At 46.1% G+C, this 17,408-nt stretch overlaps 6 protein-coding genes across 6 annotated transcripts; 3 read left to right on the forward strand and 3 right to left on the reverse strand.

The window, feature by feature from the left end:
- Positions 1–599: 599 nt before the first annotated feature.
- N0V89_007531 (uncharacterized protein) lies at positions 600–1,251 on the reverse strand (the record flags this gene model as incomplete). Its single annotated transcript, XM_056216293.1, is given in 3 exon segments — positions 600–712; positions 732–972; positions 1,021–1,251. The coding sequence occupies 3 exon segments, from the start codon at positions 1,249–1,251 to the stop codon at positions 600–602; spliced, it is 585 nt and encodes a 194-aa protein (XP_056070540.1).
- Positions 1,252–1,940: 689 nt separating this feature from the next.
- N0V89_007532 (uncharacterized protein) lies at positions 1,941–2,334 on the forward strand (the record flags this gene model as incomplete). The annotated part of the gene is made up of 2 exons (XM_056216294.1): positions 1,941–2,022; positions 2,108–2,334. 2 exons carry the CDS (start codon positions 1,941–1,943, stop codon positions 2,332–2,334), a joined length of 309 nt encoding a protein of 102 aa, XP_056070541.1.
- Positions 2,335–2,647: 313 nt separating this feature from the next.
- N0V89_007533 (uncharacterized protein) lies at positions 2,648–3,427 on the reverse strand (the record flags this gene model as incomplete). Its single annotated transcript, XM_056216295.1, has 3 exons — positions 2,648–3,010; positions 3,063–3,130; positions 3,376–3,427. The coding sequence occupies 3 exons, from the start codon at positions 3,425–3,427 to the stop codon at positions 2,648–2,650; spliced, it is 483 nt and encodes a 160-aa protein (XP_056070542.1).
- A 1,042-nt stretch (positions 3,428–4,469) lies between these two features.
- On the forward strand, positions 4,470–5,243 carry N0V89_007534 (uncharacterized protein; the record flags this gene model as incomplete). The annotated part of the gene is made up of 2 exons (XM_056216296.1): positions 4,470–4,767; positions 5,206–5,243. 2 exons carry the CDS (start codon positions 4,470–4,472, stop codon positions 5,241–5,243), a joined length of 336 nt encoding a protein of 111 aa, XP_056070543.1.
- Positions 5,244–8,261: 3,018 nt separating this feature from the next.
- Positions 8,262–9,423, reverse strand: N0V89_007535 (uncharacterized protein; the record flags this gene model as incomplete). The annotated part of the gene is made up of 4 exons (XM_056216297.1): positions 8,262–8,635; positions 8,686–8,848; positions 8,895–9,037; positions 9,087–9,423. The coding sequence occupies 4 exons, from the start codon at positions 9,421–9,423 to the stop codon at positions 8,262–8,264; spliced, it is 1,017 nt and encodes a 338-aa protein (XP_056070544.1).
- A 1,778-nt stretch (positions 9,424–11,201) lies between these two features.
- On the forward strand, positions 11,202–14,142 carry N0V89_007536 (uncharacterized protein; the record flags this gene model as incomplete). The annotated part of the gene is made up of 2 exons (XM_056216298.1): positions 11,202–12,441; positions 12,497–14,142. The coding sequence occupies 2 exons, from the start codon at positions 11,202–11,204 to the stop codon at positions 14,140–14,142; spliced, it is 2,886 nt and encodes a 961-aa protein (XP_056070545.1).
- Positions 14,143–17,408: the final 3,266 nt, after the last annotated feature.

The raw sequence follows: 17,408 nt of genomic DNA on the forward strand, positions 1-17,408 counted from the left end.
GTAGGTCCCTTTTGACTACTCGCATCATCAACCAACTGGAATATGTCGTTTCGTGGCTTTGAAAAAGTTATACGCCCGCCTTCCAATGGCTCTGGGTACCTTTTCGTCAACTTCAGCTAATCCGTGTACTATGGAAGGCTGATTATCGGCCTATTAACTATATTAGGGCTATTCACAATTTTGCGGCCACCACCTATAGAAAAAATTGCGCGGAAACCAGGGTGATCACTATTCTTACTATTAGCGTGTACATAACTCGCTATATAGCTTTAGTAGAGGTAACGTAGGAGTAGAAATCTATTAACTAACGTTACGCATCTAACTGAGCCTGTTAGATAGTGATCAAGCCCCGCTTTTCTATATGTTTCCCATGGACAGTGGCCGCAGAGCTCCTGATACGATAGTAGTAAGCTTATTTTGGCAGCTTAGTGCACTACTTTAGCATCTACCAGACCCTCTTACGCTAATCTATATACACAGAGGAGCGTACAGTAGCTTGATCCCCGTACCGTTTTTGCTCTCCAACCCCCGACCCCCCTTGAACGTCGGCCTTGTTCACAGCCCGTCCTCGCCCAAAGCTTGAAGAAACACCTCGTGCTCTATTTAACGGGGAATTTGCGGAACATGTCCGCCAGCTTATCGATAGGAGCTGCCAACAGTCCCATGGCTGACTCGAAAGCGGGATTCTGATTGTACATAAGCTTGGGCTTGACTATTCAAAACGATGCTACGTGCCTCTCCAGCCGAGGGATGACTCCTCGTGGGTAGGAATTTTTTGGTGCGCTGGAAGTTGGCGGCAAGCTTTGCGGAAACGCCATCTTCGTTGCTGAGTGCCTTTTCGAACTTGGGAAGATCGTCCCTCTCCTCTTCAGCAATGTGTTGTTCTAGCAAGGTGTAGAGAGACTTGAGTTTCGGAACGTATTCCGGATGGGAGGCCTTCATGTTTTGAAATTCCTTGAGATGTTCCTTGAGCTAGGGTCATCAGCGAGGTCAACACCCGACACAACGAACACCTCTCACCTGGTGGTGTTGCTTGCGATCGCTCTCAGCCATGGTCTTACCCTCCGGGAGGTACTTCTCGAAAGCCGGGTAGACAATCAGTTCCTCAGCGATCGAATGGCGGGCCAACTCCCAGACGAACTGGTTTCCGTATCGAGCCTGATGATCGTGGTCGGTCGAGTTTACGATTTCGTTGAAATAGTCCTTCAGCTCCTTGTGATCATGGATGATAACGTCGCTGACGGTCGACATTGCTGCAACACGAGCACGCAAGGATAATAGTTGGACGTGCACTGGCATGCGAGGTAGCTGAGGCCAAAACGAAGCGCGAGCGACTGGAGCTACGAAGTTGCGTGTAGCGAACATGTCGAGATTGCTCACGGACAAGACTGTGGATTGAAGGTTCTAAGTAGACAGAGAAGGTGAGAACAGGGACGGCATTTTATTCGAGCCAATTGCACCGCGATGCGTTAGCTGGGTGGGTGGTGCAGACGGTCAACGAACGCAACAACTACGTACTATGTACGATGCACAGACGACAGCAACATCAGCTGGACAGAAGCAGCAGCCGCGTGAATAATGCTCCATGTCGATTGGCAGCTATGTTCTCCCGAAGCTGATTACTGGTAGGGAGTGTGCTGGTGTTCCGCGGACCACTGGGCCGCAGCACAGCTGGAATCAGCCCTGCTTTGATTGGCCTGACGCAACCTGAGCATCACACAAACACACCAAAGCGTCGGCTCTCTAGCGCGAACGCGAAATCATCTGACGTCCTGTTGACATCGTGCGCATCCCGCCTGCACGATCAATGTGGACAGACGTCAGAAAACTATCACCCGGACGCATACGCCGCTCGCTATCGGCTCCATCTACGCTGCCATGGCGTACGGCCATCCAAGGAGCTACCTCAGGAGGGGGCCGTGCTCCTCGCGCGTCTCGTCATGAGCGAGCAGGAGACAAGGTACACGATCAAGCATACCGCCAACATGCTCAAGTTTGTCAAGTACCCTGAAATTCAGCTAAGTGTGTACATCAATGCCCGCCACCCGAGGTGGACGAAGTGGAATGCGATGGCGGGCATTGATGTACACACTTAGCTGAATTTCAGGGTACTTGACAAACTCGCAGAAGAAGTACCTTGCCCAAGTATACAACATTGGTACGGATCTGTCCAAGGATATCTACCATGGCCTTACCAAGCCTGCCTTTGACTTCAGCGAGGTGGAGGAGCTATCCAAGACGGCGCAAGAGTGGTATAAGGAGAAGAGGTTCAGACCTGCCCCGGGCGAGAGGCTTACGGGGTTCCCTCCCTCTATGCCTATCTATAACTACTAGGTGGGTCCATTTACGGCCGTAGATACTCGCACGATCCCAATCATGATCTTCATAACGACAATCAAGTTTCGCTTGGCCATCTCGCGTGTGCAAAGTGCGCATCATCTCCTTGAAGGCCTTGATGTATCGCACTGTCAATCGTCTTGAGAGTAGCAAGATTCGTCGCACGCAGCTTTGTCATTTGTACAATTGGTGTTCAATGGAGATGCCTAGCAAGGCCTTTATCCCGTGTCATAATCATAACATACATCACAAGCCAAAGCGCCGGTCTAACGCCCCAAACAACCTTATCGCTATACACCATCATGTCCGCCTACGCATGTGCGGGACCATGTTGTCCCGTGACAGGGCAGACAGCCACATCACTGGCCGCCTGCAAGCTGGGATGCGTATGCACCTTCTCCTTGTGGTGTTCCACCGTCGCCTTCGTCACTGGGCATACATCGCCCTCTTTCGCCTTGGTCGTATCGGGGTGATCGGGGGGTAGAATTGTAGTAGCGGTCCCGACCACGGGACAAATAGCGTCGTCCATGGCCTGGCTCTTGGGCTCCTGGACCGCGTTCTTCAGTGCTGGGCACTCGGTCGCGAGGGGCGACTTGGGCTCGGGGATGGGGACTGAGGGGTGCTTGTGGAGGTTGTGGTGGTGGTCGGTGGTGGCGCCTACCACGGGGCAGGTCTAAACAATGTCAGCATAGAGCAGCTATGGGTAGCTTGCGCGAGTGTCCTACTTGTCCATCTTTGGTGAGGTCGACGTCGGGATGGTTAGGTGGAAGAACATCGTTGGTTGAGCCGATGACTGGGCAGGTATTAGCAGCTATTCGAATACGCGCAGGCGGAAGCTCCAGTGATGCATTCATAGGCAGAGCTCCAGCAGCTTAACACACCTGGGCAAGCGGTAGCGGCGGCCATATTGCTGATAGAGGAGGCTGTCGTATGTGGTAAAAGTACTTTAGAGGCTGCAGAGCTCTTACGTCGTGTTTTTTGCGTTAGGTTTCTCTGTGGAGCGGTGAAGAAGCATGAAAATGCGGGTGGGCTGTTCACAGCGTGAGGGGGGTTCTTTAGCGTACCAGTTGTTGGCTTCTCTCGAGGCCATTTGTGGAGCTTGGGCTGGGGACCGTCTCAGGAACGAGCGTGATGTCATAGCCCTTGTTTCCGGTCAGCACGGTCATTTGATTTGTGATTGGGCGAAGTACCGCGTAAGCGATATGGACGACCTTCGATTGGCCGACACCACATCATGTGACTGTGCAACTTCTCCCTCACCACACAACGCTTCCTGACGCAACATCAAGCAGGGTCCAGCCCTACCAAGACCAATCGCCTTAACACCACAAATCCATAGATTACTGTGTTACCATTCCTTGTGCCATGGCCAGATCGCTACGAACGTTTGCCGCTCTCGGGAAGAAACAGGAAGCTTGTGCACCGATGTATGCAATCAATGTAAGGGTTCACCCAGAACTTGCAGTGCCATACAGCCCAGAAACCCTGCTCTCTTTGAAAACTTTCGAGAAGGGGACACATCGTGGTTTGCGCCTGTATATATAATGTGGGCGAATTCATCGATGTAGTTGTCAAAAACTTGTCGACGTTCGGGCGAGGTTGTACATGATACCTATGGTATAGTATCTGCAAAAAGGTACTGATATATCGGAGCGGTATGCTGGTGAGCTCTTGAATACGCTTACGCAATTAATTCACGGTAGTTATCGCACTTTACGATGATCGAAACCTTCACTTTCATCATCAGCTCTGAGAAGGCGCCTAGTGGGAAGGGCGTGTAGGCTGCGTCTTCAACCATAAGCAACTTCACTAAGCCATTCCCAGCTGTCGTTCATTTGTAGTCGGAGCACTCGCGACCCGTCGAACAAGTCGATGCAAAACTTTCTCAATTGCGTAAAGCTCCCGAGTAGACTCTCCCAAGCTGCTGTCGTTGTTCTGCTTCTTTGTTCGCGAATACTAGACATAGTCTGTGCGTCATATTCACAACTATCATTGTGACTTTCAGCGTTGTGCAGTAACAAGAGCTTCTACAGCTTTACTATATTGGTGACACAATGCAATTCATGCTTATAAGGAGCTTTCTACTCTCAAGATCGACCCTCTCCAACGCACAACTACTTAGCTCGCGCATAATGGCTCCGAAGTTGCTCAAGAAGGACTCCAAGGCCGGAAAATCTGCATCCATTGGTTCTTCCAAGATCGTAAAGCGGAATAGCGCTAGAGCAACCAACAAGACGAACACGAACCCCGCTAAATACTTCGATATAGTTGATGAGCACCAAAAGCGGAAGGCTGAGCGAGCAAGAGCCGTCGTCGTCACAACAGTGAGCGATGCCGGCTACTCCATTGGTCTTCCCACTGGCAGCACAGAGCCATTCCCTGCTTTCATCGACTTATATCAAATCCGGAACAACCAGGGCGATGAGCATTGTATGTTGCATTGCCAACACTATATCTGCTGGCGTATGAGGCGAAGGTGGTGGAGTAACACTCACCAGTTTGGTTCAAGGAATGTTGAGCCGGAGTGTTTGCGTCTGCGTAGTTGTAGGGACCTGCTGCGGCAGCGCCGAGGCTTGAGGCCGCTGAAGTCACTGCGGACGCCGAATCGCTTATCTTGATGTTATGCACGATACAGCGATAACGCTATTGTGTGATAACTTCAATTAGGGAGATAGTGTTATATGTTCTTATCGTTTGCGAAAAGGTGCCACCTTCTATAGTACTAGGTTAGCTTTCAGGTAAGATATACGTGATCCTTAACAAGCTGATTGGCTGTATGGCGAGAAGGTGGCCTTCTTGGTAAAACTTCACTCTAGATTAGCGTTATCCAAGGAGCCCAGCTAACCAGATGGCTGATAGGTTATATAGATCTGATCTCGAAGCTACCCTACTACCATGGAAGGTGACTTATCCTTTTCGTAAAGTACCGATACAACTTGTATTTTGTAGTGGTTTATCCAATCCAGAAGGGTACAACACACCCACCCGATTAGACATCAACGACTCATTGTCCTAACCTAAGTAGGTGTCATCATAGTGATATAATTTGAAGTAGCTCTGACGATGGCGATGATATCACATATTGATACAATCAGCTAACCTCAACCAGTAACATTGCATAAAAATCATCTGTAGAGTCGGTGCGTTGCTTCATGAGAGAAGACGTGACTACTCTATGAGCAAAAGCAATAATGTGTTCTTTTGAAACAAAATCACAAACTATATCATGTATATATTAAACGGCACGACGTAAATGTTTCAACCAATGAGAGAAATACAATCAACGCCAGACTAATCAATCCAAGCAAGCGACCTCCAGACTCTCTCTCATATGTGCATTTGGTGGTGATAAGTCTATCATCTCCACATCCGGTTAGACGAACTGATAATGCCGGCCCGCGCAATAGGGGGGTTTCGTTAGGCCGACTCAATCCCAGATGATATCTTCCTTTGGACGGCGCCTATCCCGCAGCACAAGGACCCCTATATAAGCCTTCACTACCCACATCCACGCCGCCCAAATCCCCAATAAGTCTTCTCCATCATCGACAAGACCCTCCTCGCAGAGTTGAATAACTTCACGAGTAGCAGAAGGAACCCCACAAGCACCTCTCTCGATTGCGGAAGCAATAAATCCGGGCACAATCGAGTTCTTCCCACTAGCAGATTTGAAAGCACCAGAAAGTACGTACGGCGCGAAAGCAAGGACAAGACACGTCTCAAGCTCGAGGCGGATCTGGGACGGTGGCGCTGCCCGAATCGAGTTGCGACAACTTTGATAAGTTTTGCCGATGTACTTCATCATCTCGCCAGCGAGGGGAGAAGAGTACGGAACCCATGGAGTTTTCGGAGTGGTAAAGGCTGGATGAGAATGCTGGTACCGTGATCTTGCCTTGCTGGCAGCGAAGTGCAAAGCAGTGCGCAGGGCATCACGAGCTTCGGCCTCGTGAATGAAGATGTCATCATCTCGCATGACTGCTGTTCTTACTGCAGTCATGCCGTCCATAGGGGCTAGGACGGGTAGAAATGTCGGATGTGGTTTTGGCAAAAGATCAGCCTGAGCGTGCGCAGCTTGCATAGCCGCTTCTTCACACTCTGCCACATCGAACATTGTGAGAACAGGGAAAGGCTCTATGTGGTCCTCATACGTATGGAAATGAGATATACCGTTGGTCATCCAATTAGGCGTCGACCTATCGCTAGGGTGTACTGGCGAATTCACCGCGAAAGGGTCGGCATGAATCTTACTGCCAGCTAACAAAACTGTACTCGCGCCATTCATACGGTTGAGCGCTGTTGGGGCAAAAAGCCGCTGCTTTAGTGACGCATAGAACATACGGGCGCCGTTTCCCCAAACTCCAAGAATGATGTTCAGAACGGACATGTTGGTTACAATGTCGTGAACTGTTTGTCGATTGTGTGTCATTCCTTCTGTCTAGAGGTATTGGCCTTGCAGTTACTGCTACTTATATGAGGGAAGACACACACGATGTTGGTTCATTATACAGTTATACAATGCCCTATACTCGAACAACGTTCCTGCTCCTTCATAGTACAATGTTGTCGTGGCCCTGAAAAATCTATCCACTACTTTCAAAACAATGCGGGAAGAAGTGCATCTTGAATCTTGAACGCCTCGTTCGTGTGATTTTGTCACTTCTGACCTGAGCTTGAGAATATGCAGCTTTCGAAAGCTACCTATATGGTACGAGAATGGTATCAGGTACACTGTACCTGTAGATATACACACATCCGGCTCAACCTATCAAGACCGCTTCGTAAGTATAGTGGACAGCTCCTGACTGATCATGTTAGAAATTAGTTAGAAATTACGTCGGAATTGGACCCTTTTCTTTATTCCATAAGAGACTACTAGTGTCAACGGCCAGTATGTTAATATAGCAGCTCAAACCTTCTAGCGCTCAATAATGAGTGCCACCATAATCCGCTTTGAGACCTAAATACTGAAAGTCCGGCGTATCCAGTACGCAGTATCAAAAACACTTGTACAATATCGTTCAACGTCCCACCATCACCAGCACCAATCGCAATTGAACCCTCTCTTCTGATCCCTAGTCCGAGCCATATTCCTCTATTGACCAGTCTCCAGACACGGCTGCGTCGCGCCCCCAAACGACACAACACAGGTACGTTAGCTGAAACTCTGACGGTTTGATGAATGAAGGCCACACGACGTTCGACATTCTACCCCAATAAACACTAGAAGTGGCAAACCGTCTCTTCGACATACCCATTGAATCCAGCCATGCTTGGATTTGATGGGAAGTTTGCAGCAGTCGGCCAGATTCAAGATAACGGTAACCAAGCTGAGCCAGTCGCTGCAGCGAACGTCTCACGCTGACATGGTAACATTGATCGTGCAGGACCCGATGAAGAAGGCTGGGAGATCAAGGCTGTGATCATGAAGTGTCTGTGGGGAAGATGCGATTCATTGGGCGATTCATTGGGATGATATTGCAGCCTTTCATCACGGAGGAAGGGAAACGGTGACCAAGATAATGGAAAGGTGAGGCTGTGGTTGCACGCTGTAGAGAAGCTCAAAGGTGACTATTGGCGAAGAAGAGGTTGGGGACATGCGAAGATTTGATCGGCAAGTAGGCTATTGCGGATGCAAATCGCTTTCGATTAAGTGTTGTGTTGAAGGAGGTCGATGTTAAATGTAATAGGCACGGGAGGCAAGGAAGGATGATTTTGAGGCCGGCAAAACCGACATATAGTTATAGATAGGTCACATCCATAGGGCAGTGACAACGTGAAACATATAGTATGAGGCGAGCGGATTCTTTTTTTGCCTAGCGACTTCTTCCGCAGTATGCCCTCACATAGTCGGAGGCCTTCCACCGAAACCACAATTTTTGCAGCTATCGATTATCAGTTCGTGATCCCGTACAAGCAACGAGTACTTACGTGTCGGGGTATCCAGTCCATGGGCTATTCGGGTACGGCTTGCCTCCAGAGGATGTCCACATATTCACGGGTGCCGGGTTGCGCCTAGCTTTCGGGTTCACACCAACATCGATGGTTGCATAAAGGCCGTCTTCAATTTTGCTGCCGATGAGCGAGATCTTCATTACTGGATCGTCGCCACCCTGCTTGCCCATGTTGAAGAGCATATCCTGGGCGTTAGTAGTCACCTTTTGAGTGTTCGTGTTGTATGGTGCGGTCTTCTCGACCTGATTGAGAAAGTTCTGCTCGATGTAGAACTGACCAACGTGAGAGATGGTGCCGCCTGCAATAGTGTTGTTAGGGAGGAGGGTGGCACCGTGGTGAACGATAGCTGAGAAAGTTTAGCTCGGAGCTTTGTCGAAATATTGGAATGAGTCTTACTGTGCAAGTGGTTTGTGCGACCAACGTAATGACCTGGAATGACAGTGATGAATGTGGCCGTTCCATTCGCACCGGTCGGCTGCAATCCACGAAGCGCATTGCTCACTAGGGATGATGAGCCACCATCGCCGTTGCCACGGGATTGAACGCCAGTGTAAACACCCTGAACCGTCAGCTTGAGGTTGACGAAAAGTCAAACTTATACTTACAGTAGAGTTGGAACCCCACATCTCAACATATGCGTCAGTGACAGGCTTGCAGGTCGAAGTATCGACAACGTTGATGTCTAAGTGTGTGATAGCACCCTTCTCTCCAGTAAGTAGGTCCTGGCGGACCAATTCACCCACGACCCCTGTCCAAGTTAGTGATTGAAAGATTATGCAGCTGGCTAACTCGCTTACAGTATGGGCCCTCAGTCGCCTCAGGATCAAGGGTGCATGAAGCCTGGACACCGTACTCCTCTTCGACCTCGCCAACATCTCGACGAACTAGGTCTCCCGGCTGGGCAAAGCCAGCAGCAACTCGAAGTTCGTGCAGCCTGGCCTCACGCCTCTGGTGTTGTTCCCTAACCCAGCCACTCCCGATGAGATCTCTTTTGCATGATTGAACATTGCGGCGTTCAGAATGATCGAGATGAGCTTGACGCCTCAAAATCTCCTTGTTGACGTTGCCGCCTGGGTGAGCAAAGACACCAGTTGCCAGAATGGCGGCAGTCACAGCTTGAGAGAGTTGAACCATTTCGACTCTATTAAAATGGACAATCGTTTGTGAGAGGGAGAATGGGTTGAAGTCTCGGCACGGGGTGCCTCTTGGGCTATTATACGTTCAGCGTTTGCATGCTGATATTGAGTTTCGGAAGCTGAATGCCGCAAGAAACATGACCACAGGGATACTGTGCCAGCCAGCTCAACTCCTCCTCACATTACACCAAGGCCTCGCAAAGTTGTGCGGCGTTACGTTTCTTCGCAGATTGCTGGTCGTAATCGCCAACATCATGATAGGTCGTGTAGATGAGTGCCGAGTCGCACGTGCTCCTGCTTGATTGTATTCATCAATAAGTAGGATCTGTAAAACCTTGGCATCTGGGGTGCATGGTAGTACTAGAAAAAGCTTGGCTGGGTAAATGTTATACGATGGCGAAGCACGATCGGAAGATTAGCCGGGCCTGTGGAGAACGAAGATCTCGCAGTGTCGGTAGTTGGGGATGCGGCGAGGGGATGTTGGAGAAGCCCAGAAATTGAGGGCATCAAGGTGTGAGTGAATAGATTACTCATGTATTAGTGAGTATAGATGAGAAAGAGATTATGGCACTGGAGCGAGAGCACTCGTTCAGGATGTGCCAACAGGAGAAACGCCCTACTCGACATGGCCAGAAGCCACAAGCCCTGCGCTGGGTAGTGAACTTGAGTTGAGGTGCTTCGATGCTTCTCAACTCGATAGAGCACAACAGGAATGTTTGCGAATGGCGAGTGATGGTTACGCCCACAACATGTACATAAGACTGATCTCGTCGCCTCTCGCACATCCATGTCGGCAATCTCAGTAAAATTGCGCTACCCCACAGTCCCGATTAACAAAATTGAGGAGCTATGGATAGATGCGCACACGTGCGTCCAGGTTTCGTCGGCCCAGTTGCACTCCACCCGGATGCAAGATGTCTGTCTGCAGCGCTGCCCCAGGAACCCCATCCCGCAGGCGGTAAATTGGTTCGAGACAATTCGGTGAGCGAGTGGGATGATCGCAAAAAGCCCATGAACACGTAAGCTGATGATGCGCGATGCAGATATTAGAAATGCCGACGAGGAGGGTTCTCTCTCGAGGTGTCGATGGGCTTCTTGGACTGACAACGTGCCTACCGCTTCATGAACCTAGGCAATATTTGATCAACGTTCTACACGAAGCCATCGAAACTAGACTTGAAAGCTGAACAGCGCTTTGGAGTCCTTGTGGGCTCTGAGATTATCTATGCAGTCCGGCACGCAACTGTTCCTCGAGATCTTTAATGTTCTGCAAAAGCTCGAACGTTACGCGTGAACCATTTTGTCACGCGATCGTGCGAAGTGCTGATGTCCCGATCTCACGTGTCGTAATGGGTTTGTGGTTGTGGAGGGAATCCCAACACAGTTTAGCGGAAATAACAACGGAACCGGCGACCTGCCGCACATGACCATTTTTCGCAAACCTTTCCTTCACATCGAACAGTCTATCCTTCCCGCGCAGTAAAATGCTGAAGAAGCACTTATATATATCGTTGTGTACTCGGTCATGAGGGCCGAGACAAGGTCAAGGTCAAGTGAAGCTTGGATTCTCGCGGGTGCGGGGGCGCCAGCCTACCGGTAGTGGGGACATCCACAAACGTCTTATCTCAACGACGACGGCGCCAATGACCTTCCTCTTCGAATTAGAGTGGAACGGAGCAACTCTCGTATATCTAGGCTTGGTCTCTCCAGAGATCTATTCTCTGCAACCGTACCAAGGCCCAAAGCGCATCGCATAACCTCGCATCGCCACCCAACATGGATAAGCGACTTTCCAATGGCCTTCCCACATACCGCGATGCAACCGCACCTTCGACCGCGCCACAGCCGACCTGGATAAACCGCAAACGAAGGAGACGAGGCTTCCGCATCCTCACCACAGCTTGTCTAGCATTTCTCGCCTTTTCTGCGTACCAAATTGCCACCAACACGCTGAAGCCTACAAGCATTCTCTCAATTGACCGGCTGCAACAAGATCACGCTATATGTGTCGCTCTACGCAAGAGACCGACCGAGCCCAGCACAGCACGTGATCATAACAAACGTTGGGTCACGGGCACGAAGCCCTGGCTAATTCGCAATGCTACCATTTGGACTGGCGAGCCTGCAGCAGGTACGTCCGCCGAAGATGCAAGAGCTGGCAAAGGCTGGTCATGGGTATCGTCCGATGTTCTTGTTGACAAGGGTCTGATTGCGCAAATACGCCCTAGCATTCCACTGGCGTCCGTGCCTTCCGATACCAACGTTTTCGAGGCTCATGGCCGCCTGTTGACGGCGGGTATTGTCGACATGCACAGCCATGCTGGACTGTCAAGCGAAGGCGGTTTACAAGATGACACCAACGAAATGTCCACTGACATCACTCCGTATGTCCGGTCAATCGACGGCGTGGACCCTCTGCAGCCGGAGATGGAGTACATCAAGAGCGGTGGTGTCACGACAAGTCTGTTTCTTCCCGGAAGCGGGAACAATGTCGGCGGAGAAGCCTACGTCCTCAAGTTCGCTGTAGGCAACAAGAACGGCAGAGAGGAGATTAGCCAGCAAGATCTCTATGCGGACCCTGATAGGAATTGGCGCTATATGAAGATGGCTTGCGGTGAGAACCCAAAGCGTACATATGGAAAGGTAGGCGAGCATGGGCCGGTCAGTCGTTTGGGCGAAGCGTGGGAGTTTCGCCATGCCCTTGAGCAGGCACAGAAGTATGTCAGTGAGCAAGATGATTGGTGTATCGCTGCCGATGCTGTGGGTGTTGAGAACATGGCTACGTACTTGAAGCAAGACTTGCAGTGGGAGTCACTGGGTGCAGTGCTCAGAGGTCAAGTTAGGGTCAATACCCACTGCTATACGATTCCCGATCTGGAGGCTTTCGTAAGGCACACGAATGAGTTCAAGTTTCGCGTGTATGCGTTCCATCACGCGCATCAAACGTTTCTGGTACCGGAAGTGCTCAAGCGCGCTTGGGGCGGAACACCCGCTGCTGCACTATTTGCAGACAACAGTGAGCCATTTCGCATGGCTATGTAGACGATGAGCACAATGCTGACTGAATATAGTGTACTACAAAGTGGAAGCCTATACTGCCTCTGAGCGAGCTGGAGCTCATCTTTATGCTCACAACATCACTCCGACATATGTATCCGATAACCCAGTTTTGAACTCACAACATGTGGTCTTTGAGGCTGCGAAAGCATACGGAAACGGACTACCTTACCATGCTGCTCTTGCCGGTGTAACTTCAGCTCCTGCTGAGCTATTGGGCTTGGGCGGTCGCATTGGCAAGATCAAATTGGGCTTCGATGCAGATATCGTATTGTGGGATTCCGACCCGCTGGCCGCTGGCGCAGCGCCTGTGCAAGTCTGGATTGATGGCGCTCCACAATTCGAAAACCCCTATGAACTAAGAAAGCCGGAACGGGAGCCGATCACGCCAGATACGGCGCTTGCGAACGAGCTCAAGATGTCCTCGGTCAGAGGATCTGTTGTATTCACAGGCATCTCGTACGCTTACCCCAAGACCTACAAGGATACTCCTTCAATGGATCGGCACGCCGACAGCACGTCTGCAGTTTTCGAGAATGGGAAGTTGATATGCTTGGGCGCTTGCGTTGCCGAGATGGAAGCTGCGAGATCCGCAAAAGCACCTGTTATACATCTTGAAAATGGCCATCTGACACCTCCTCTCACAGCTTTTAGTACCACACTTGGCCTTGCAGAAATTGACTCAGAATCTGATACGCATGACGGTCCACCTCCGAGCGATGGCGTAACACGCGCGACCGATGGTCTTCTCTTCGGCGGCAAGCAGCTCGCACATGCCTACGCGCATGGCGTCACACGCGCCATTTCCGCTCCCAACGAATACGGCTTCGAAGCCAAGGGTATCAGTGCAGGGTTCCGTACCGGCGCAAAACATAGCTTAGAGGAAAATGCCGTGTGGGCTGATGAGGTAGGCTTACATTATGTGCTGACCCTTGCTGCGAAGAAAGAAGGGACGGCTAGTATATCTGCCGCTATCGCAGCTGTGCGCGGGAAGCTTCTAGATGCAGTGAACGACAACGATACCGTTCCTGACGTGCCGAACAAGGATATCTATGCAGAAAAGACATATCTCAAACGCGTTGTCAATGGTACACTACCTTTGATCCTTGCCGCTCATAGCGCCGACACTATCGCTTCCATCATCCGCCTGAAATCCACGATCGAATCTGCGATCTCGAAGGCCAAAACATCATCCATTAAGCCAATCCTCAACGTTGTTATCATCGGTGCCGCAGAAGCACACCTGGTGGCCACGGAACTCGCAACAGCCAAGATCCCCGTCATTGTTGCTCCACTGCAACCACACCAGGGCTCGTGGGATCAGAAGCGGTGTCTGATGGGCGCACCACTGACCAACGGCACAACCCTCAATCTGCTTCTCGATGCGGGTGTTTTGGTGGGTATCAGCGTGGAAGAAACTTGGGAAACGAGGGATTTGGGGTTGCTGGCGGGCATTGCATACGCAAACAGTGAGGGGAGGTTAAAGCTTGACCAAGGTCTTGATCTTGTTGGTAGGAACGTGTACAAAGCGCTGGGAATAGATGAGCCAAAAGCACCGGGTGGTGAAGAGTGGGTTGTTTGGGAGGGAAGTCCGCTAAAAATTGGAGGAAGAGTTCGAGCTGTTAGCGGACTAAGCGGTGAGCTAGATGTTTGGCAGTAGGTATATCTAATTAACTCGTATAAAGTGTTACGATCACAAAGAAGACCGATAGGGTATCGGCAGGAACTGGCGTAAGGAGAGATAATACTAATAGTAATAAGGCTATAAGTAGTCTCTATTAGAGTGTTACGAACCAGATAACGGTGGGGAAGTTCGGGCGCTTATAAAGGCAGAAGATGCAATAACTAGGGTTATAATAAGATAAAGATACGCTAAGTCGCTTAGATAGTAGTTACGTAACTTGCTTAGCTACTTAGGGTTCCTAAATACCTAAGCAGCTAAGAGCTATTACGTAACTTACTTAGTTATTTAGGGCCCCTAAGTAACTAAGTAAGATCCCTATATAGAAATATAAGAATAAACCTTTATACTTATATTTAACCTAAGTTTTAATCTATTATTTAGATTTACTTAGGTCTCCTTATTAACTTATTATACTTTATAAGATACTTCTATATTAATAAGAACCCCTTCTTCCTCCCCTTAGTAAGTCTTACCTAAGAACTAACCTTAACCTATTTAGGACTAGCTACCCTTTCTAGATTTAATATCTTAAATACCCTTAATATAACTATAAGGACTCCTACTTCTTCTATAGCTTTAGATAATACTATTACTCTAATAGGTAACTCTAAGAGTAAAGTATATAAACCTAATTTATATTATAGTAATAGAAAGTATACTAATATCTAGCTTCTTTAGTTAGACCTCTATTTCTTTAAACTTAATAAATAACCTAAAGATAAATAAAAGGTTATCTTTATAGCCACTTATATATAAGGTAATACTAGAGAATGGATTTAACCCTATGTAACTAAGTATCTAGAAATAGACTATAATAATAAAGATAAGGAATATGTAGATAACTATATAGACGTAGTTAATATTATTAAAGACTATACTAACTTTAAGAAATACCTTAAATAGATATTTAGAATTACTAATAAGGTACCTATTACAGCACAAAATATTTAAACTATAATATAGTAATAATTAGTAGCTAAGTATATAGTAGAGTTCTATAAGAACGCTATATAACTTAACTAGGATAATAAGTTACTAATAATAATATATAAATAAGGTCTTAAGAAACCTCTATAAGAAGAACTTCTATATAGTAGAGGAATTATTAGAACCCTTAATAAATTATATAATAAATTAATTAGAATTAATAGAGAATAGTTTATACTATAATAGGAATTCTAATATAACCTAAGGAATATTAGTTTTAGATAACTAGCACCTATAGTCTATAGGGTGCTGCTAAAAGGACCTTAATACTAATTAAGAGACTCCTATAGATACTAGCTAATAGAAGATATCTAGTTTAACTACTTAGGTAAAGGAAAAGGAAAAGGACTAGGCTTTTATAAGCCTAATATGCGTATCTTAGATAAAATCTAATAATAAGGGACTAAGACTTATATATATTTTATATATAGTAAGCTAGGCTATATTACTAGGAACTATAGATCTAAGAATAAGGTTATTAGGTAGTTAAATATACTTACTGTCCTAATAAAGGAAATTAAGGACAAAGAATAGACTATTATAAACGCTATTAATAACCTTATACTTAATAATAAATCTAGATTAGAGTTATTAACTAATTTACAACTTTATAAGGACATAGAAGAAGAATAATCTAAAATAGTAAATAAGGAAGTTAAGTAGACACTAATACCTTACCTATAGTTTAAAGGTAAAGAAGTAATCTTTATTAATAGAGTAAATGTATAAGAATACTTAGATAAACTACTAATCTAACTATAAGATAGGGACATATTATTATTACTTATAATAATCTTACTATTATTCTCTATACTACCAGAAGCTTATAATAAACGCCGACTAGAAATTATTATAAAAGAAGATAGACAATAGGTAGATTATAGATATATATAATAAGACCCTAGTAAAAACTTCTATAATAAGAACCTAGACTACTTATAAAAGTACTACCTAGACTACTAAAACCTATAGCACTTAAATATCTAATAGATTAAATGTAAATATAACTAGTACCTAATCTACTATAGAGCTAAAGAGCTATATAAAGGTAAATAACTACTATATAAGCGATAATGCCGCTAGGAATAATATAATTACCTAATTAACAAATACGACAAATATTTATAGGATAAGTAAGAAAAATTGTACTTTCTAAGTATAAATAACACATAAAATGTAGTAACTAGTACGCTCTATAATAGAATATATACCTAAGATAGATAGTAAACTTACTTAAATATTAATTATAGTAGACACTAGGATAATAAGCGTATTTATAGATTTAGTAAGAACCCTAACTAACTAAGGATAATTATTAACATTTATATAGAAATAAGTATAGTATAGAAAGGTAAAGCTTCTAAAGAGAAACTATAGTAGAAGAATAACTATAGTAGAAGAAAAGAAGGGTAGGAGTAAAAGAAATAATAAAAAGGGAATATAGACTACCTAGCTCCTAAAAATAGTTCTTTTTTAGACTAGATCCTAGCCCCTAAGGCCTAAGAAACCCTTAAAGACTAATAGATAGGTAAAGAGATACTATTAGAGAGTTAAATACTATTAATAGTAAGGTATTAATTAAGCTACTAGTTTAGCTTAATAAAATATAGATTAAGGTACTACTAGATTTAGGTATATTAGAAAACTTTATATCCTAAGAAGTAGCACTATAAGTAGAACTCTAGCTAATACTTAAGGATAAAGCTTATTCTATCTATATTATAAATAGAAGTTAAATACTAAACACATTATATATTACTTATAAAGTTACTACTATACTTTAGATCTATAAATATAGGGAGATAATTATACTTAATGTACTAGATAGATCTAGGTATAATATTATATTAGGATTACCCTAGTTAAGGAAGCACAACCTATATATTAATTAGGGTTTAAGAACGCTATCCTTAGAACACTATAAATATGTATTATAAGCTAAGCCTACGTAATAATAGAGATTAATAGTAGATAAGAGTATTATTAATAATATAGACTTATAATAGAAAGTTAAAAAATAGAAATTACTCTTAGTAGACGCTAGTAGGAACCACTAGGTTATAAAGTATAAGAAGAAGGAAGAAGGTATACCCTTAGAAGTACTAAAGGAGTATAAAGTATAGATATATATATTTATAGAAAAGGAAGGAAAAGTAAATCTACTAGAATATTAACCCTAGGACTATATAATTAACCTAAAAGAAGAGAAAACGCCACCCTTTAGACTACTATATAGTAAAATAGGAGAAGAACTC

This window comes from Didymosphaeria variabile, assembly GCF_027946475.1.
Source record: "Didymosphaeria variabile strain IMI 356815 chromosome Unknown scaffold_5, whole genome shotgun sequence".
Lineage (NCBI taxonomy): Eukaryota > Fungi > Ascomycota > Dothideomycetes > Pleosporales > Didymosphaeriaceae > Didymosphaeria > Didymosphaeria variabile.